General features: G+C 45.9%; 2 protein-coding genes across 8 annotated transcripts; both read right to left on the bottom strand.

The window, feature by feature from the left end:
• Positions 1-297: 297 nt before the first annotated feature.
• Positions 298-13,094, bottom strand: lcp2a (lymphocyte cytosolic protein 2a). Of its 7 annotated transcripts, none has more exons than XM_005461790.4 (21): positions 12,334-13,094; positions 10,212-10,274; positions 10,085-10,131; positions 9,789-9,854; positions 8,749-8,771; positions 8,222-8,262; positions 7,909-8,002; positions 7,572-7,645; positions 7,409-7,469; positions 7,228-7,305; positions 7,019-7,044; positions 6,835-6,854; positions 5,278-5,373; positions 5,122-5,140; positions 4,846-4,861; positions 4,639-4,720; positions 4,433-4,485; positions 2,886-2,944; positions 2,322-2,396; positions 2,039-2,188; positions 298-933 (listed from the first exon to the last, which is right to left on the bottom strand). In XM_005461790.4, the coding sequence occupies exons 1-21, from the start codon at positions 12,409-12,411 to the stop codon at positions 784-786; spliced, it is 1,371 nt and encodes a 456-aa protein (XP_005461847.1). In that variant the 5' UTR covers positions 12,412-13,094; the 3' UTR covers positions 298-783. The 7 variants fall into 7 exon arrangements, with proteins under 7 accessions (XP_005461847.1, XP_013120696.1, XP_003457053.2 ...); XM_013265242.3 differs by having other exon boundaries at positions 7,409-7,466; positions 12,334-13,093; XM_003457005.5 differs by having other exon boundaries at positions 7,822-8,002; positions 12,334-13,091.
• A 4,180-nt stretch (positions 13,095-17,274) lies between these two features.
• zmat2 (zinc finger, matrin-type 2) lies at positions 17,275-20,155 on the bottom strand. Its single transcript, XM_003457022.4, has 6 exons — positions 20,045-20,155; positions 18,956-19,055; positions 18,719-18,842; positions 18,274-18,347; positions 17,966-18,111; positions 17,275-17,885 (listed from the first exon to the last, which is right to left on the bottom strand). The coding sequence occupies exons 1-6, from the start codon at positions 20,060-20,062 to the stop codon at positions 17,742-17,744; spliced, it is 606 nt and encodes a 201-aa protein (XP_003457070.1). The 5' UTR covers positions 20,063-20,155; the 3' UTR covers positions 17,275-17,741.
• Between the last annotated feature and the right edge of the window lie 398 nt (positions 20,156-20,553).

Here is a 20,553-nt window from a genome sequence, read left to right as displayed (position 1 = left end):
CTTCTGCACATCTGCAGCAGCTGTGATGATGTCATGATGATGTCATGTCTAAATAGAGCAAAGCTCTGATGAATGTTTCCTGCAGCGTGTTGAGTCTGAATCATGAAGAATTACAGCAGCTCTGAAGAAAGGAGGCCAGACGTTTGTACAGTCGCCCCCTGCTGGACATTACAAAGAATGCAGGTTTAAGGCATGTCAGCATTGGCTGCTTCCGTCTTTTATCATCAGGTGATACAGAAGGCTGAAAAATATTAAAATGAAGGTTTTTGTGCTTTGTTAGAGAAACCCAGACACGAGTGACATTTCACGATGGTTTTATTGAGGACAGCTGAGAGACAGACAGGTGAACAGTGAAGCACAGGTTACGTGGAGGTGAGGACGTACAGGAGGCTTCGTTAAACTCTTCTGACAGAAACAGTCGGCTTAGTTTGAAAGTATTTTAAGTGACCGCTGTAGATTTGGCCCAGCGTCATCGAGTGTTGACAGAAATCCCAAAGTGAAGCTAAAACTTTTAAGAACTCTTCTTAAGATTCAAAGTGACGTTTTTTTGTCACAAACCCGTAAAAACTGAGGAACACAAAAAGGCAAACAAACAACTGAAGCAACATGTGCAAAAATCCAACATTTTCCTCTGGCGCCACACAGCACGCCTTCCTGGAAACAGGAAGACATTTAGCACAGCCGCTAGTGGCGTTTGAACATTCATTGTAAATCTAACCGTTTCCCTCTGCTGCAAAATTCAGCCGTGCCGCTTCGATCCAAGTTTGATCCGGTTCAGTCCGGTCAGGACCAGTTCTGGCCACCCATGTAGTATCCTGCTGGGTCTGAGAGCATGCACTGGTTCTGCTGACTGGCACTCCGGTTTTTGGCATCGATGAGCAGCAGAGGAGACTGGGAGTAATGGCTGATGATGTCACTGACTGACGGAAAGGACTGGACACACAAGACACAGTTAGATTATACCGCCCCCTACAGGTCAAACGCAGTTATTACAGGTGAACGCTGAAGATGGAACTTAAACCCTCCGAGTGTGTTTACTGATGTTGTGAAGTAACCTTTGTATTCGCTCTGACATCACAGCACAGCATTTATATCAACAACCCCTCAAATTTTACTGGACGAGTTATGAAGGCCAACAAAAGTCTGGATGCTTCTCAGTATTTATAAGAAACCCAGCAACTGGACCTGGAGTCACTGGATCAAGTGGACTACGGTCACTTTCAGGTATTACCCTGATCTTTATTACATTTTCATATTAACACATCTCTGTGCATTATCGCTTATATTGTCACATATGCAATAAAATGGCCTGTATTTATATAGCGCTTTACTAGTCCCTAAGAACCCCAAAGCGCTTTACATATCCAGACATCCACCCATTCACACACAGGTGATGGCAAGCTACATAGTAGCCACAGCCACCCTGGGGCGCACTGACAGAGGCGAGGCTGCCGAACACTGGCGCCACCGGGCCCTCTGACCACCACCAGTAGGCAACAGGTGAAGTGTCTTGCCCAAGGACACAACGACCGAGACTGTCCAAGCCGGGGCTCGAACCGGCAACCTTCCGATTACAAGGCGAACTCCCAACTCTTGAGCCACGATCGCCCCAATAACACAGAGAACAACATGTAGTGACTTGCTCGTGTCCAAGCATTGTGTGTTTCTGCCCGTAGGTGCTGCTGCTAGCTACTCTTAGCTACTGTTAGCACATGTAAGTGGAGCTACCACGGGCAGACTCACACAGCTGATCAGGGGAAAGCGGTTTAAGTTTTAGTGTAATGTTAGCTGCCGTGATGTTAGCTCGTAACGTTATGATGGTGTTTAGTCGTCTCTTGTCAGCTGTCCAGAGACGGAGGGTCGCATGTCTACACTGTGATAACTGAGCTCTTGAGTGAGCTGAACATGACGTCATGTGGAAAACCTCTGTAGCTGATTATAGTGCCCTGAACACTGAAATCTGCTGTGAGCATGAATAAGAAAGTCTGAAGTAAACAGACATGTTGGCTGTATGACTGTGAAGAATCCAGAATTTTACCTCCTGGACTTTGAGTCCGGTTCCCAGCACGAACTGCTGGTTCTGCTGCCTGATCTGGATGTTGTAGACTTTGTCCTGGTAGTAGACCATGAGGGTGAAGGGCTGGTTCGCCTGCTGCCGGGTGCTGTCCCTCACCAGGTACGCCCCATCCTAGATGAGACACAGGATTTAAAATGTTTAGACCATAGTGTAAGCGTGCTGGGTATGTGACTGCTGCTCCACTGAGTCCTGATAAACAGCCTGAATAACAGAAACTTTTATTATGACGCTCTGTTCCTGGTACCTTGCAGACTCGTTTCAGACATCCTTCGGCCTGACCTCGGGTCACTTTACCCACATACCAGCGAGGGTCCAGCTCCTGCACACAAACACACACACACGCACGCACACACACACACACACACACACACACACACACACAGACACGCACAGTAATAAATCCTCTGATGGCGAGCTCTGTGTGTTTCAGCAAAGACAAAGGAAACAGCACAACCTGCTGTTCACACTGAAGAACATCACCCAAAATATTGTTATTATTATTATTATTATTGTTGTTGTTGTTGTTGTTGTTGTCATTAAAAGTACATATAATTAAATCAAATACAAACAAAAACATATGTGCCGTTTCCTGTATTTTAAATTAAAAGCTCTTCGTCTGATAGAAACCATCATTTCTTGATGAGGCTTTTATTGTGACACACTTCCTCTGTGTGCAGTACTGACTGTGGGTCAGTAACTCATGCTGCTCCTCTTTAAAAGGTTCTGATCAGTATGGACCTCATAATGTTTATGTGACCCACAGTCCCCACGTGTCACAAAGACAAGCGTGTGTGTATTTTAGTGTTACCTGTGTGTATCCTGCTGCAGGTGGAGGAGGACGAACTGACTGTCTGCCCGACGGCATCGCTGCAAAAACCCAGACACACTACCATCACTTTACATTCATTTATCATGTCTATGTACAAAGACAATAAAGGGCTATTCTACTCTGTTCTATTCTATGTCCTGAGGACTTAACCAAACCACAGCTAACCTCACATGACCTTTTCACCCACTGTGTGTTTCAGCCACAGACTGTTCACAGAAACTGTAGCTGTGTCCCAAAACGTCAGCTGCATCCTTCGGAGGACCCGGCCTTCGCGGTCTACGTGGGCCGGGTCCTTCGAAGACCGAGAAGGCCGGAAGTGCGAGGCTGAGAAATGGGACGGTCTAGCCTTCAGATTTGTGTCACCGCTGTGTCGGTGGAGTTTAATAAACTCGGCCGTCTGCTCCTTGCTATCTAAAATATAACAGGACACTGGCGTAAATTCTCGACCGTCTCACACTTCGGTTTAATCAGTTTTCTGTTTGACGTTTATTCAGCTGTGTGAAAATCCCGGAGGAACCCACCCGATGGATTAATAAAGTTTTATTTAATCTAATAATCTAATAACTTTGATCTCAGCCAAACCGATTTACTCCGGAACAAATAAAACACCGAAATAAGGCAAACAATTACATTTTTTTAAGTTATCCGAGTGACTTATATATCATGTTTAACCTGAGTAGCGAAAGAGCGGGGGTCTGAAAACGATGAAGCCGGGAGTCCGCTGCTCTCGCCGGCTGGAGTGACCATTGAACCCCCCGGTTTGCTATCGAGCGGGTGGGTAACAGACATCTCCGAAAACGTCGGCGCACTTTTGCAAATATGCGATGTCTTGATAAACTGAGCAGATATTTGAAGTTTACACAGCTACTTTCTCGCCTGAAAATATGTTAAAAGTTTATTTTGTGACCCAGAAAGATTAATAAGACTAATTTTAAAACTTAGTAGCGGCCGCCATTGTTGGCAGCTGAAATTTGGCTGGACCGCGCTATGAATTCTGGGATATGGTGGCGAAGGATACACCCGACCCATCCTTCAAATTCGGGGAAATGAAGGACGCATTTGTTGGCTGCATTTGAAGGAGTCGACGAATTGGGACAGCCTTCGTCGCCTGGCTGTGACGTAATCGGCCTTCAAATGCGACCTCCGGAGGATGCAGCCGACGTTTTGGGACACAGCTTGTGACTCTGATGGAGCCATAGTCAAATATTTTATTTAAAAGATCTCAAACTAGGAGTCGTCGCCCCCTGCTGGACATCAGTGCACTTCCATGTTGATTTTACTTTTAAGAAATCATTTTGTATAAATTTGTGCTGTTATTCAAAAATCTGATTATTCTAATGTATGAATCATTAAAGCTGTTTCAGCTCTGGTCTGCTGGTCAAACTGAGCACGCTCACAAAGGCATTTTAAACCTTTTCACTGGTTTCAAATCGATTTCTGGAGTTTTATTGTGAAAGGACAGATGTATTTACACTCTGAGACAAAGTATATTTCACAAAATGTCAAAGTAATTTTTTTCTTCTTACAAGGTGGCAGTTTGTGTGGCAGAGATCCAGTAGGCGGGACACTGAAACCCAAACTGTTAAAAGCAATAAAAAAAAATAAGTTTACAATGAAATATTCTCTATTTTTCACTTAAAATTAAACTTGTAAAGGTTTGTGTTAAATAGTTAAAGTGTTTTTGTAAACCACCACAAACAGAAATCTTATGGTCTAACGGTCACTCACATACCTGTCTCCAGTGGGAAGGCCCGGGGGTCCGGGCCGGGGAGGCATGCTTTTATTGTGAAGGGGGAAGGTGTTGCCCTTTGGCACTGAAGGGGAAAAACAGTGAGAACAGATTTAAACACACGTTTTAAACAAGTAACAAAGTTTAAATGTTTATTTTTAAAGTTTTTTTATTTAAGAAATCAATCTGGAAAAACTGAATAAACCTCACCTTCGTCTGGCAGCTGCTGAGGAAAAAAAGAAAAACACAAGAATTTAACTTTTATTTCCCAATGTTACAAATCTCAGACGAGGATTTCTCTGAATACAAACACAGACTGATGTCTTCATATAACTCAGTGAAACACGATTTAAAATGTTCATTTGTTTAATAAGAGATATTAAACCTGGTGACAGTAAATAAATAAACTATATTTACACGTAAGTGTGCGTGTGTGTGTGTGTGTGTGTGTGTGTGTGTGAGTGTGTGTGTGTGTGTGTGTCGTACCGCTCTCCTCTCCGTCCTGCTGAAACAAACAAACAAAACGTGACTATTTTTCAAACATCGTCCTTCAGCTGTTAAATAAAAATATTTTGCTACAAATAAACGTTGAATCAAATAAACTGTAAACATCAAAGTGAATCGTTTATCTTCAGGTGATACCTGCTGGGTGGGAAGTGGACGGAGGAGTTGCTCCTGTTGATGTTGGTGGAGGGCAGAGGAGGTTTGTTAAAGGTGGGTGGATCCTCCTGCGGTGGCCTGCGTGCACCAACACACCAACAATTATTTACACAGCACAAACAACATGTGTGTACAGCACAAACATGACAGTAACAAACACAATAACAATAAATAACAAGTCAGCGAATAAAATTTAACCTGGATTTAAAGACCAGCACTGAGGTAGACTGCCTGATGTGAAGAGGAAGATCGTTCCAGAGCTTCAGTTTCAGCTGTGATGTAGCAACAACAGCTGACCGGCGTGAACGAGGGGGGGCTTAGGGTGAATATACAGGAGCCAGAGCATTTAAGGATTTAAAACCCAGTAAAAGGGTTTTAAATTGAATTTGAAGCCAACGTAAGGAGGCCAGAACCAGAGTAATGTGCTCAGATGTTCTTTTACCAGTTAAAAACTGCAGCATTCTGCACCAGCTGCAGGCGTGACAGACAACCCCGGGCAGCCCATATTAATCCAGGTTATAAAAGCATGGACGACAGTTTCCAAATCACACCTGGAGAGAAAAGGCTCGACCTTCCACAAACATCTGAGGTGAGAGAATGAAGATTTCACCACTGCCATCAAAACTAAGCGCGGAGTCGATTTTTACTCCAAGATTAGTAACTGAGCTCTTCAGGTTCAGAGCAGCAGAGTCAACATCTGGGGTACCAGAGGAATTCAATTTAACTTTACTTATATAGCGCCAAATCACAACAGCAGTCTCCTCAAGGTGCTTTATATTGTACAGTAGATCCTACAATAATAGATACAGAGAAAACCCAACAATCATATGATCCCTATGAGCAAGCACTTTGGTGACAGTGGGAAGGAAAAACTCCCTTTTAACAGGAAGAAACCTCCGGCAGAACCAGGCTCAGGGAGGGGCGGGGCCATCTGCTGTGATTGGTTGGGGTGAGAGTTGAGGAATGACTGGGACTGGATAAAATTCATTTTACGTTCATTAAAATGTAAAACATTTAGAGCCTCCATGACTTAACATGACTGAGACAATCAAGCAGCAGACCCACAGAGACGATAAAGCTGCCAGTCGTCAACGTATAGATGAAATGTTGTGTTTTCAGAAGATCGCACCCAGTAGCAGGAGATACAATGAAAACAGGAGTGGCCCAAGAATAGATCCCTGTGGTACACCCCACGGCAGAGCTGCCACAGAGGATGAAACTAACCCAACTCTACACAAACATTCCTGTTAGAAGGTGCCGAGATGGAAATTCTCACACGACGCTGTAGTCAGTGTACACAGATATATACACTGTCTTATTACCTTAGTGTAGGACAGGAGCTACGCATGTTTGATTCTTTGTAAAAGACGTTAAATATAAAAGTATAAATCTGTTTATTTACAATCTATTAAAAGATTAAAGAATTACTGAAAACTGAACGTAGGAGAAGTGTGTGTGTGTGTGTGTGTGTGTGTGTGTGTGTGTGTGTGTGTGTGTGTGTGTGTATGTGTGTGTGTGTGTGTGTGTGTGTGTACACACCTCCAAGATTGTCCGCCCGGCTGCAATAAGCAGAAAATGAATGAGAGTAAATGTTTGAGTATGAACATAGTGAAACATTAGTTCAGAGTTGGCGTGTGACGTGTGGAGCTGCTCGGGGTCTAACTCTTCATCCGTGTGTTGTTTTTCTGGTTTGTCATGTGAACAAAGTGTTTTGTAAACTCACCCTGTCCAGCGTGCTGGGGTGCGGTCCTGTGACGATGATAAAACAAACGTCATTCACAATGAGAAAAGAAGTTTGATTCCAAACATAAAGATCAGTGGCGTTGTTTGTTTTTCTTTGTGTTTCTGTGGGACAGACCACCGTGGGAGGGATTTCCTCCAGCCCTTTAGGCCTGCACAGGTGAGTCAGGAGGCCGAGATCAGGTCAGTTACCTCTGATGGGGGACGCGTTGGATCCTGGACCTCTGCCTGGTTTGGTGTCACGACGGATCTGCGGTGGCTCAGGAGGCACTGAACACAAACACATGAAGAGCAGCTTTAACGAGGTGCCCAGAGGAATCACATGACCTGAGAAGATGTCATTTGATCAGCGTGTTTGCAGGAAGTTACTCACGCTTTCCAGGAGGTCGTGGACCACAGTGAGGGGAGGGGTCTCTGCGAGCGTCCATGGGCTGCTTGGATAACATACACACACACACACACACTTAACAAACTATTCTAAAGTATGTGTGGCGCCCTCTGTGGAGACACTCGGTACTACGATAAGCTTGACTCACCATCCGAGATGGTGGCGTAGAGACGGGGGGGCGGGGAGACACAGCGGGGGGCTGCCTTGGGGACACATGGTTGTCTACACACACACACACACACACACACACACGTTTATAAAGCGTGTTTGTTTCATCGTTATTTTCGTCTCTGTTACAAACACTGAAACAAACTCGATGACTGCCTCTGGAGTCAGAAATGACCCAAATGATGATTCGATGATAATATTTTCTGGTGTGTGTGAACTCGTGAGGGTACCAATGTAATCCCCGTCCCCGATGGGCCGGGGGGGGCACAGCTTGTGGTCCTCTGCTGGTTCAGAAGGAGGCGGCTCGTAATCGTTACCCGCATCCTGGTCATCGTTTGGGGACTCGTAGTCTCCCCCGCTGCCGTCATCGTCGCTGTACGGACTCTCGTAGTCATCGTCAAATTCATCGTCCTGACCGAGGAAACGCAGAGAGAAGCTTGTGTTGGGTGGACGTCTAACACATGTATATCCTTTAAAATGTAAATGTGTACAATAATGAATCATCTTTGTGTAATTATTATTTATGTGTTGTATCTAATATCACCTCCGTCATCGCTCTCATGTGTATTTTTTGGTGTTTGTGACATTATGAATTTTGTTTTTATTTAGTAAATAAATCGATAAACTCACAAACTCGTCTTCGCCCCATCCCTGAGGCTCAGAGTTGATTTCTGCAGAGGAGAAAGCAGCAGGTTAACATCTGTGTATCCAGATGTAACAAAGAAATAGTCACAAAGACTCAAACCCCTGACGACACGTAATAATACTGCAATTAGGTAAATATCTATTACAGATCTTTACTCATCATCGTGAAACTATGTGGTAATGCTAACCTGCTTTTATTGTTGTTTCTATTTCCTGTGAAATTTTATTCCAGCTTTGTCAAAATAAAATATTTACACTTCATCACAAACACTTCCTGCTTCTGTTTGATTGGAAAGTCCCCGTAAAACGACAGCACACCCAACGTTATGTTAAGTTTCACATATCAGGAACTCTGATCTGGTCTGACGGAGGTGATCGCAGTCTGATGGAAACTACACTGAAAATTTCACCACATTACCAAGGATTTTATTCTGAAACAACTAAAACATGTGACGATTATTCAAACCATCCATGGCTCTGTGTAAAAACATTAAACATTAATAAATTCTTACCTGGTTCTGGATATTTGGATGTCCTGTGAGAAAAAAAGGTGTGAGAAAGTCAGAGCTGAGTCAAACCTCAGCGCTGCTCAGGTGATGTTTTTAAATAGATGTAAAATAACCACAAAGACAAAAAACAGCATGCAGGAAACACGAACAAAGCTCTGTTATGAAGGCAAATCAACTTTAAAAGTTTTAGCACCTTCTTCTGATGCTAATTTAAATTTTATCAAGCAAACATCCAGAAAAATAGTCTTTAAGCAACAACAGAAGTCAACTTTCCCTTTTAGACTTTACTTAGAGATAAACTCTTATATAAAGAAACGTGAGCCTGTATGTTGTTATTCGTATAAATAAGCTGGCCGTGACAGAGCTCCCAGTACAGTGTGTGCCTCTCAGACAAACGACAGCCAGCATCAAATGTTGGCTCGCAGGAGCTTTTTAAAGCATTCATTTAGCAAACCATTTTTACGCAAACCACATTATAAGAGCAACCAGCGAGCTAATGTCAGCGTGCTGCTCAGAGTCTGCATCAGTTTCATGAACTCAGCAAAGTCTTGATAAATCTTTGAAATCATTAAAAACAAATCAGTGCCCGGAGGCGTTTCAGGTGGTTGTTTGTTCAGACATGTGATGCTAAAATCGACCCCATTTAACGTTACGATCATTTTAGCTGCTAAAGTAGTTTGACAGGTTGGTCAGTCGCTAATTCAGACAGTGTTTTACCAGCAATAAAGTTAGCAAGCAAATAAGCTAATGTTAGCCAGCTAGCCATTGCTTAGCAACACAACATGAATTTTGCGATTAACATGAGGTGATGCGTTTCTCAGAAAACTCATTTACAACCAAGACGAGCTCTAACAGCCTTTCAGAATAAAATAAAGGTTCTTCTGTGAACACAGTCCAGCCTCTGTTTCACTCCAACTGTATTCTGGCCCTATCTGGACTTTGTGCTTGAACAGATGTATTGGAGACAACAGTGGTTACCAGACTGTAGTTTTATTGCCACGATTGAAGCACAGGCTGTTCTTATAAGCAGAACATGAACGTACTTTTTACTAAAGAAGCCTCCCCTCTTCTCCTTCTTGTTGATTTCACTGCTGAGCTTGGAGATCATCCTGCAGAGACATGGATACACGGCGTCACAGTGTGGTTAACCCCCGCCTGGGTCTCCCTCAGCGTTCAGACTGTAGCACACAATCAGCACATCTAACATATCAAACATCAGCTGTGGTTACAAGTGAAGACTTTCTGTTAACAGTACTGATCCAGTAAAATGTCTCTCAATCAAAACTGCAGCCCAGGCCGACTGCAGTACCACAGCGCAGCAGCAGGGGGCAGTACTTACGGAGTATGAAGTTTAGGGAATTTCTGAAGGTCGTTGTCGCTCAGATTCTGCAAAAACAAACAGGGTCACATCCTTCCCTACACCCTTCTTTCCTTTTCCAGTTTTATTTTCTTGTTGTTGAACTCACCACAAATCTGGAACCAGAGATGGAGTGCTTCAGCACGACTTTGTCACAGCCGGACAGACTCATCTGTAACAGGGACGTCACAGCTGACATATCATTCAAATATGAACACATCTATTTATTATTATTATTTTATTATCACTGTTTCTTATGCGATTCTTTTTTGTCTTCCAGGAAATACTGATTCTTCCTCACATATGGACGTGATGTTCTCCGCAGACGATTCTGTGAATGTGAAACATCTAAACTAACACACGCAGTGACGCAAAGCAAAGATAAGAATCAGTTTCTGATGTCACAGTTGCTGGCCACACCGCCTCACTCCAGACTTTCAGCTGTAACTGGTTATGGACGGGACTAAAGCGTTAGCGTCATTTTGTCCCACACAGATTTCCTCAGCTTTCCTGCTGATTCTCAAAAAATAGCCAAGCACGAGCAGCTCGTCAGCATCAGTGAGATGAGCTCACAGAGCTGGTTCGACACAAACAGGCATCAGCCTCTTTTCCACGTGTCGTGTTGTCAAGGCGATTCTTCTTCTTGGTGCAGAACGAGCCCACGTTTGAACAGATTTGATAAATGAACATGATGCAGCCTGAGTGGTAAAGGAGTCTGTGGGCTGCATCCACCAATCATTAAAAGCCTCTGACATCAGACGCTATAAAAGAATCGCTCGGAAACGTTGTGTCGCGCTGATAGAACCAGTCTTTTATGCTGATGAAGCACAGAGTGCAGGCAGGGTGGAGTAGGTGGAAGATGGAGATAAGAGACGAGTGCATCAGAGTGGCTGAGGTGGTTTGGAAGATGGAGGATAAAGGTGGAGCTCAGAGGAGGTTCATGGATGTAGTGAAGGAGGACATGCACAGAGTGTGACAGAGGAGGATGCTGGGAGGAGGTGGACGGTCTGCACGGGACTGAAGCGTCTCCGCTGAGCGAACGTCCCGCAGGCTTGTTGTGCAGAGATCAGTGAGGAGACATTCAGAGTGAAAATAAGCCCACAGGGATTTCTTCTACGGTTCACCCCATGATTTGAATGTTTGGCCGCGTCTGTAACAAGTTACAGTTATTATCTCCCACCTGTTGCTATTTTTGCCTCCGCTGAGAGCACGCATGCTGAAACACCGTAGGCCTTAAATAACCTCATCAAACCCCAAATGGAAAATAACGACACTTCCTGCGGCTCTGCGCCAACGTACAGCTTTCATCTGCTCCACCTGCCTGCTCCGATACTTTGTACCATCAAACTGCTGCTAAGTGACCTAAAAATAATCAGTCGTGATCAGATGTTAAAGTCAGTTGAAGTAAGACAAACTGTTTAGATTATAAGAGATGCACAGGAAGGGGAAACCCAGCAGTTTGTCACATCTCACTCCTCTTCATGCAGCCGCCTTCAGACGCGAGCAGCTAACGGCTAACGCTGCTGCTGCTGACACCCGGCTGCCTTTGTCCCTGTTCTCGGGGACTTTTATCCAAACGCATCACAAACACTTCCTCGTTAAAGCCGCTGTTTCTCTGAGTCGTTACGTCACAGTGTTTGAACTTCTGCAGAAAAATGTCACCATCTCTGCGATCAGCAGGAAAGCTGTATGCAATCACGCTGAGCGGTGGCAGAGACAACCACAGTTACTCAGTCCAGCCTTTAATTACAGGTGCACAAAGCACCTGAAGCATCGGGCTGACACATGAAGCCAGCTGCACGTCTGACGCTTCAGAAATAAATAGCCTCACCTGTTTGAATCGCATGAAAGTTTGCATTATTACCATTGTTTGACTGAGCGTCTGAACTGCACCTCTGCATTTTGAATGACATCATCACTGAGGTCACAGCACTAACAGCGAGGTCTAAGCCAGAGCTTTACTGAAATGTTGTTGATCAGCACGCTACGCCAACGTTCCAAACACAGGGCATCAAACACTGAAGCTGCGGTCGCCACGTGTCATCGAGCTCCGTGTCGGGCAGGTGCAGCAGCTCACCTGAGCCTCTGCTGTTTGTGCTCACTAACGTTCTGGTTTGGGTCACGGCGCCGTCTGAGCATGAGTCAGCTGACCCCGCCGCTCGGAGGATCCCGAGGAACTTAAAACGAAGACATACACGAGGACGCACGAACAGTACGGATGGAGGCCTCACCCTTCTCAGGTAGTCCGCCAGCTGCTGCGGGCTCCACCCCATCACGTCCGACCTGGACGGCATGCGGTCCGAACTCATCCTGCTCGATGCTCAAAGGCACGACGTCAGCCCGGCTGCTGTCAGACCCAGAGCACGCTAACATCTGAGAGAAGGAGGCGATCTTTGAGCTCGCTCCTCGGCCTCGGAGGAAGTGATCGGGCTCGTAGTTTCTGCGCCGTTGTTCTCCTTCAGCCCACCGTCTGACTAATGGGCCTCGCCGCCGCTTCCTGTGAAGACTCAGACGTCTCTGAAAGACAGAAAAGCAAAGAGCTGCGAGCGTCTCAGCTTTTACTTCCCCAAACCGAGTCGTCCGGTCTAACTGCACGAGCGTCCGTCCGGCAGCGCAGGCAGCAAAGAGCAGGCAGACATGTCACTCGGGCCCAAAATGGCTTCCTCCTCCTCCACTCCTTCAGTCTCTCTCTCTCTGCGTCTCTCTTTCCTCTCTCTCTCTTACTCAGAGGAAGTGAAGTGGGGGATGGATGAAGGCAGCATCACCCCCACCCCCCGTCTGACCACAGAGCGGAACAGCGTCTGCAGCTGCACCCACTCGCTGCAGCGACGCTGTCGAAATGCCAAACAGAGGAACAAACGAACCCCGGATCAGCTGGCACCGCCCCGACCCCAGGTCAGCCCGACGGAGGACCTCCATCAGTGCTGAAGGCCAAGGCCGTTACCCAGCATGCATCTGTGCAGTCAAGCCACCTCTGCACGCTCTGAAAAATGTACTCCAAGTATTCAAAGTAAAAGTATTGTTTACCCAAACAGTTTGTGTGTCGGGCTGTGAAATGTTTACTTCTGCTGTTTAACATGGGGGTCTATGGGGACGGGCTCACTGCTGCCTCTGCTGCACGTCAGAGGAACTGCAGCTCTCAGAACAAACCTGAAAAAGTCGGGACGAAAACAAGAGCTCATATTTTATTCGTGATCGAACACAGAAAACAAAAGATTAAAGTGAGAGAACGAGCCGTCTCAGAAAAGCTCGTGCTGAAGAGAAGATTTACCAGCTGATCATGTGACCTGTCAGCAGCTCGGTCACATGATCGGGGATAAAAAGAGGCTCTCAGAGAGGCAGAGCTTCACCAACCTGAATCATGTTCCTCACCGTGAACAGCTCATCATCTACGCAGCGTGACCTCATCTGCATACTCAGAGAACCTGGAGGAATCTCTGTGGGACGAGGCCGATGACCGTGAGCTTCAGCAGATGAGCCTCAGGAACACTCCCAGAAACCTGCTCGGCGTGCCGTCCACACGTGCAGGTTACAGCTCCACCATGATGGAGGTGGTCCATCCCAGCCAATCATGGACAGGGAGCGTCCGGCTCGTTCTCAGCGCTCAGGTCAAAGCCTGCAGCTCTGTGTTGCCCTCATGTTTGAGCAGCACGATGCTAACCTGCAGCGCGGGAGAGGGGACACACGGACCTGTCCCACGTTGTTAGACCTGTGGTTGTTCTTCAAGAGCTTATTTATCACAGGACCAACATTTGATTTTATATGAAAGAGCAAACACAGAGCTCATACTTCAGAGGGCGAGCCGGTGCAATGACACTGATGATCTGTTTTAAAACGCCAGTTTTAAATGAAACGATAAACTGAGATCATTGGGCTCATGGATGCTTTGGCACTAATGTGTCTCCATACAAACTGGAGATAGGGATGGAGTGATGGATGCGCTCATGTTTCACTTCTTCACACTAAGTTTAGCTCAGGAAAGCCCCTCGTCTGCTTCCTCCTCCTTCCCTGAGGTCACATGGCTCAGTGAATCAGGACCATGCAGCACCATGGCAGAGGTGCATGATGGGAGAGCAGACATGTAAAAGAGGCGGTGGCAGCTGACGGTAACGGCTCGCCGCAGCGTGAAAAACAGTTTCACAAAACCCCGCCTCCATCTTCTGGCTTCTGGTCTTCTGGCTCCTGATTGGACCGTATCAGGAAGCTACAGAGTTTCTCTGTTTTTTATTTACTTTATTTTAAAAAATGACGAATGAGTCACAAACAAACAAAAACATCAAAACACAACATCTGCAAACAAACGTTGCTGTGTTCAGTTGTAGATGTTGCTGTGTTTAGTTGCTTATATTTGTTTGTTTGATTGCAGACGTTGCTGTGTTTCTTTATTTAGTGTCAGACGTTGCTGTGTTTAGTTGCAGACGTTGTGTTTATTTGAAGACATTGCTGTGTTTAGTTGCAGATGTTGTTGTGTTTCTTTATTTAGTTGGAGACGTTGCTGTGTTTAGTTGCAGATGTTGCTGTGTTTCTTTATTTAGTTGCAGACGTTGCTGTGTTTAGTTGCAGACATTGCTGTGTTTAGTTGCAGATGTTGCTGTGTTTAGTTGCAGATGTTGCTGTGTTTCTTTATTTAGTTGGAGACGTTGCTGTGTTTAGTTGCAGATGTTGCTGTGTTTCTTTATTTAGTGTCAGACGTTGCTGTGTTTAGTTGCAGACATTGCTGTGTTCAGTTGCAGACGTTGCTGTGTTTAGTTGCAGATGTTGCTGTGTTTCTTTATTTAGTTGGAGACGTTGCTGTGTTTAGTTGCAGATGTTGTGTTTGGTTGCAGATGTTGCTGTGTTTCTTTATTTAGTTGGAGACGTTGCTGTGTTTAGTTGCAGATGTTGTGTTTGGTTGCAGATGTTGCTGTGTTTCTTTATTTAGTTGCAGACATTGCTGTGTTTAGTTGCAGATGTTGCTGTGTTTCTTTATTTAGTTGCAGACGTTGCTGTGTTTAGTTGCAGATGTTGTGTTTGGTTGCAGACGTTGGTGTTTCTTCCTTGCATGATGACCTTTGTTTCAGTCAAAAATTGTCATCACATCGTCACATTTCTGATTTCCTCATCTCAGTTGCACAACGATCTGTTGACTTCATGTTAGTTGATAGTATCATATTTCCCTTAAATTGGTCGTTCGGTGTCTGTACGTGCGATGTGGCGCCTGCAGCAAGCGTGAACCAGCTGCTGCAGCTGCTGTTCGTTCTGGTCATTAATCAGCAGCGCTGAGAGGAAACAAACCACACTTCCTGTTCTACTTCCTGTTGATCAAACTCAGTTTCAACCGCGGTGCCAAGAAAAGAAAACAGTGCGCATGAGGTCTGACACAAGCGACCTGATAAAAACCACAGTCCAGAGAATGAGCTCAGAAGGTTTTAATTTTAAACCAATGAGTGATCGGTTAATAAATAATAATCAGTAATGAGATCACGATCAGTCGGAGCGAGTGATGAAAACAAAAAAGAAAAATGTACCAAAAGTATGTGGACACGTAGTTAGCGTCTTTCTTTAGCTGTTGTCTGAACCACATACTTTATACAAAAGGTGGACATGGCCACCATGAGGTCACCTGAGTCCATGCGGCCGACTCGCGGTGGAGCCGCTGATGTTTCTCTGTCCAATGCGTGGATCCTTCAGTCCCACTAACTTAACCTTTGACCTCACGGCTGTTTGACAGATGACATGGCTGAGCAGTTTCAGTTTACACTGAGGACCAGTATTCTGTGTGATCAGCGGCCTCGGCGTTCATGTTTTGATGGCGCTGCAGAAATCTTTCAGCGCTCTCGCTGACTCATTCTTTAATTCCAGTTTTGACGATGTGGAAGTAAAAATGTAAGTTTCTGCAGCAACTTCTCGATCCGAGCTGCTGACACGGGCCTCAGCGCGGAGCTGAAGGCTTCCTCAGTAACTTGAAGTCGTCTTCGTGGGTCACCTGACCTCACACTCACTCTGCTGCAGACTCGGGTGAGAGAGGCAGACGTACGATGGAATCTGGAATCTGTTTGTTTTGTGGATTCACGTCAGAAACACGAGTCAAATAAAAGGCTGCACAGGTTGGTGGGAGTAGAAAGGGTCGCTCAGGTGTCGCTGCGTCGGACCGCAGCAGGCGATGTTTGGTAAACGCACCGCTGCTTCTAACATTCACACTCCGATGGAGGCATCAGAGAGGAAGGATGCATGCGGGCTGAGCAGATGGGAATCGAACCACCAACCTTCCGATTAGTAGGTGACCTGCTCCACCTACAGCCACCCTGATCAATCTCTCTTTATGATGAAGTGAGAAACTCACTTCCTGCTGCATCTTCTTCACACACTTCCACAAACATCATAAAGGAGCTGAAATCTGCAGGAGGCTGACGGACCAACAGCTCTGCGTGGTGCCCTCTAGTGTGTCGGCCCTGTAACTGCACCTGTTGGGTCAGAGTGACCCGACCCCACAGGTGTGAAAAACGTTTGCACACCTGAGCGAGCAGCAGGGATGCAGCTGGTTTTCTCAAATGCTTCACCATCGTTTCAGCTCTGAATGATCCTCATGTCTGCTGACCCTGATCATGGTCGACTGTTTTAAACAAGTGATTTTTCTGTTAATGCTATTGGCTGATGGCTGACACACACACAGAGGTGAAAGGTTAATCTCTGTCCTGTGATTGGATGTCGAAACGGTTGCAGCACTTCCTGTACGATGAGGAGTCGTTGCTGATGAAGGCGAGGTGAGCTCAGCTCACCGAGTTTAACCTGCACTTTCACATGAAAGGGGCGGAGCTGGCAGCATCTGACCAATCACAGTAAACAATCAGTGTAACGACAGCAGAATGACCGATGTCTCAGAGGACGAGAAACAGAGTAACAGCTGCTGCTGGCTGATTTGGCCTGTGTGAGTGACTCAGGATGATCTGATTATTACTGAGTATTTAATTAACTTGGCTCTGCTGTCAGCACATTCATCCATGTTTGTGGTTTGCTGGTGCTGTCAGCTCCGCCCCCTTTCACGTGAACGCAGTAAACTGATGACCAGCTTCAGGTGACCTCTGATCTTGAATGAGTGTCACATCTGAAATAAAGGCAAGCGTCACTCTGATGTCTGGAACAAACAGCCTGGGTTCTGTGGTGCGTTCACTGACACAAGCAACAATCAGAAATTTAAAAAAAAACAACTGTTTATTACAATCTGAATTTCCCAGCATGCCTAGGGGCTGATACAGACGGGGATCAAACTGTCTGAGCTGTGCTTTAAATAAAGTTTTATGTTTTGTGTGTTTGAATCAAAACTTTATGTGAAGAAGCTCAAACACAAACCCGGGAAATCAAAATTTAAAATTTCAGATTTTTTCTGTGCAGCCTTGAATGCCTTCTCACTCCTGACAGCTACTTCCTGTCTGACCTCTGACCTGTTGCGTTTACTGCCTGCAGGATTTAACAAACACTTAATCAGCATCCTGTGAGCAACAGGAAGCAGCTGATTACATCTAGATGAACTAACAAAATAAGAGTCTGGCTGTGAATAACAAAATAAGAGTCCAAGATGAGCTCCGCCTAAGTCCGAACTTCCGCCTGATGTAGAGAGGGCGGGGCAGAAAGCTGCTTCCTGCCTCAGAGAGGCGGAGCTTCAGTGGCTCTTCTTGGACGAGCCGAAGCCGGAGAAGCCCATCACTGCCGCCATCTCGTCGTCCTCCTCGAAGTCCACGTCCTCCTCCGCCCGTCGTTTCCGCTCCTTCTGCTTCTCCTTCTTGTACGCCTTCGCCTTCTCCTCCTAAAAAGACGCAGCAGAGACACCTGTGAGGAACACGCTTGTCCCGAAAACCTCACGAGATCCATAAAACTCCTCCTCACCTCCTCCCGCAGCTCCTTCATGCGCTCCTCGAAGTCGTACTCCTTCTGCTTCTCCTCCAACTTCTTCTTGTTCACCTCGAATCTTTTCTTCACCTGATCCAGAGACGAGCGCTCCACCCGCATCGACATGCCCAGGTTCCTCTGATCTGCTCTCACACACACACACACACACACACACACACACACACACACTCGACTTTCAGAGTTGGAGGAAGTTGCAGCAACACTGACTGAAATCTGACATGATTTTCAAAATAAAAGCCTCCTCTCTGATCAGATTATTTTGGCGTTTTCAGCTGTGAACTCACGTTTTTTGCCGTTGATGTGATCCAGGAAGTTGATGGAGTCTTTGACCACACAGTCGCACACGTTACAGTAATACCTGAAACACCAGAAGAAGAAAAAAAGGTCACCCGTATGTCCTTGCACCACCTGTATAACGAGGATGGCGGCAGCAGCTGCGCAGCCCAAACTTTGAGCGAGATCATCAGACACGTTTGTTTGACAGAACAGAGCTAAACTGATTTCAGCTGACGGTGTGGGCGGAGCTTGTCCTGACACTGACCTCCACTTGTCAGCGAGTCACAAACAGCTGCCTGCTCGAACCTTCAGCCTTCATCACGCCATATTTTCACCTGCAAAGCAGCTGCAGCTGACTTGTGACGTCACATGTCAGCGGTTGCTTTCGTTCAGCTTTTGTTTTGGTTTCAGTCTGCGTGACAACTTGAAGATGGCGTGTGAATCTGGTCTTACCCGCCCATCTCGGCCTGCGGCGTGGTCTTGGTGATGACGATGGTCTTCCCCAGCTTGGACTCCAGGTCCACCTTGTAGTCCCGGTGACGCAGGAGGTCCCGCTTGACCGGCGGCGCCGTTTTCCCTGAAGGTGCCAACATGTGACAGGTTAATACAGAAATTAAAAGCCTAAGCTCCTCCCTCTGAGCAGGCACAGTATGTTCAACTCGGAACAATCAAAGCGGCTGATGTTCTTACCATCTCGCCGCTCGCGCTCCCTCTCCTCCGCCAGACGTTTCTGGGCGAGGTTCTCGTACTCGTCTTTGTCCCATTTCCGTCGGAAGTCGTTTTTACTCGACTGGAAGAGAAAAGAGAGACGCCGCCGTTACCGCGCGCACTTCCTGTAGAGCTGACCACAAAGTGGAAATCACAATCCACAGAAACATTGATTCAGTGACATGAAATCAATATTGGGATTATTGATTATTCCCCATTCAAAGGTTAAAACACTGTCTGAGCTTCAGCTTTTATTTTTAACTGCTAATCGTGTATTTTATGTATATAAGATTTAGATTGGTTATTTACAGTTGGTTTATACACCTTTGTGTATGTATGTGTGCATGTGTACGTGTATGTCTGTATATACAGAGATGTGTGTGTGTGTCTGTGTACTGGGTCGTTTACATATTGTTGTGATTTACATTGCTGTGCTTGAGAGTCACCATCTACCGGAGCCAAGTTCCTTGTATGTGTTTGCTCATATACATGGCCAATAAACGCGATTCTGAAAATAAAGACGTGTAACTTTCACCTCCACCTGCTGCCTCCTCTCTCTACAAATCAAACATGTGGCTTATCACTAAAATACAGATCATCTTAAAGTCAGAAAAGCAGCAGGTCTTTATATCTGAAATAAAAACATTTTAATTCAAGCCTGAGCTGAGTTCCTTGTTTTGAGGTGAAGCTTTTATTTTGACAGGCCGATGACGGGGAAGCTATACTGCTTGTGCTAACAGGCTAACACTGATCAGCTGATCTGTTTCAGAGCTGCGGGAGGGACAAAAACAAACACGAAGTGCCCGGCAGCACAGAGCGGGTTAACGAACACTGGAATAAGGTTTAGAAAACGTCTGAAATGAAACCGGAAACGCTGAACATGGTCACGGTTAGCATGCTAGCTTCTGCTAGCTAAGCGCGCTGCAAACAGCTGTCTAAAGACGGAGAACCGGCCTGAACCGGACCCGGTAACAACCCCGACTACCACACACCCCGAGAGTGAAACACGCCCTGCTCACACCGCCGAGCTTTCATGTTTTTACTCTAAACAAGAAACGCTCAGAAACTCACCCCGCTGCCTGACGCCATCTTGTTTACTTTGTGACCGGAAATGACGGCAGCTTCGTCTTCTTCTTCCTCTTCTGTATAGGGTTTTTTGGCGGTTGGCAAACAGCAAAATGATGCATTACCGCCACCAACTCCACCAGCTCATGCGAAATAAATCAATCAAGTCCAACTTCACTTTCATATCGTCCAGCTTTTTGATCAGTTGTCTCCTTTCAATATCATACTTCTGACAATGCAACAAAACATGTTCTATTGTTTCCTGTGCCCTACTGCAGTCACACTCCCCTGTACAGTGTTTACCTATTAAAAACAATGTGCTATTTAAACCAGTGTGTCCGAATCTCAGTCGAGATATAATCGTCTCCTCTCTCCTGTTTCGTCCTGTACTTCTCATTTCCTCCACTTTCCTTTGGATTTTGTAAAACCATCGCCCTTTCCTCTCTTCCCATTGCTTTTGCCACCTTTCCTTCATTTTGTATCGTATTCTACTCTTGAACTCCGTCCTACTCACA

Source organism: Oreochromis niloticus, linkage group LG10 (genome assembly GCF_001858045.2).
Source record: "Oreochromis niloticus isolate F11D_XX linkage group LG10, O_niloticus_UMD_NMBU, whole genome shotgun sequence".
In the NCBI taxonomy this organism is placed as follows: Eukaryota; Metazoa; Chordata; class Actinopteri; order Cichliformes; family Cichlidae; genus Oreochromis; species Oreochromis niloticus.
Note: the sequence above shows the minus strand (reverse complement) of the source record. Positions and strands in the feature narration are given on the sequence as shown.

Coding starts and splice junctions, on each gene's coding strand:
- lcp2a (XM_003457005.5), bottom strand. CDS start 12,411: ATGAGTTCGGACCGCATGCCGTCCAGGTCGGACGTGATGGGGTGGAGC. Junction 10,132..10,211: donor TCTCTGGTTCCAGATTTGTG/GTGAGTTCAACA, acceptor TTGTTTTTGCAG/AATCTGAGCGACAACGACCT. Junction 8,772..9,788: donor GGAGGCTTCTTTAGTAAAAA/GTACGTTCATGT, acceptor TTTTTCTCACAG/GACATCCAAATATCCAGAAC.
- zmat2 (XM_003457022.4), bottom strand. Junction 18,843..18,955: donor GGAGCGCGAGCGGCGAGATG/GTAAGAACATCA, acceptor TGGCACCTTCAG/GGAAAACGGCGCCGCCGGTC. Junction 18,348..18,718: donor CCGCAGGCCGAGATGGGCGG/GTAAGACCAGAT, acceptor CTGGTGTTTCAG/GTATTACTGTAACGTGTGCG.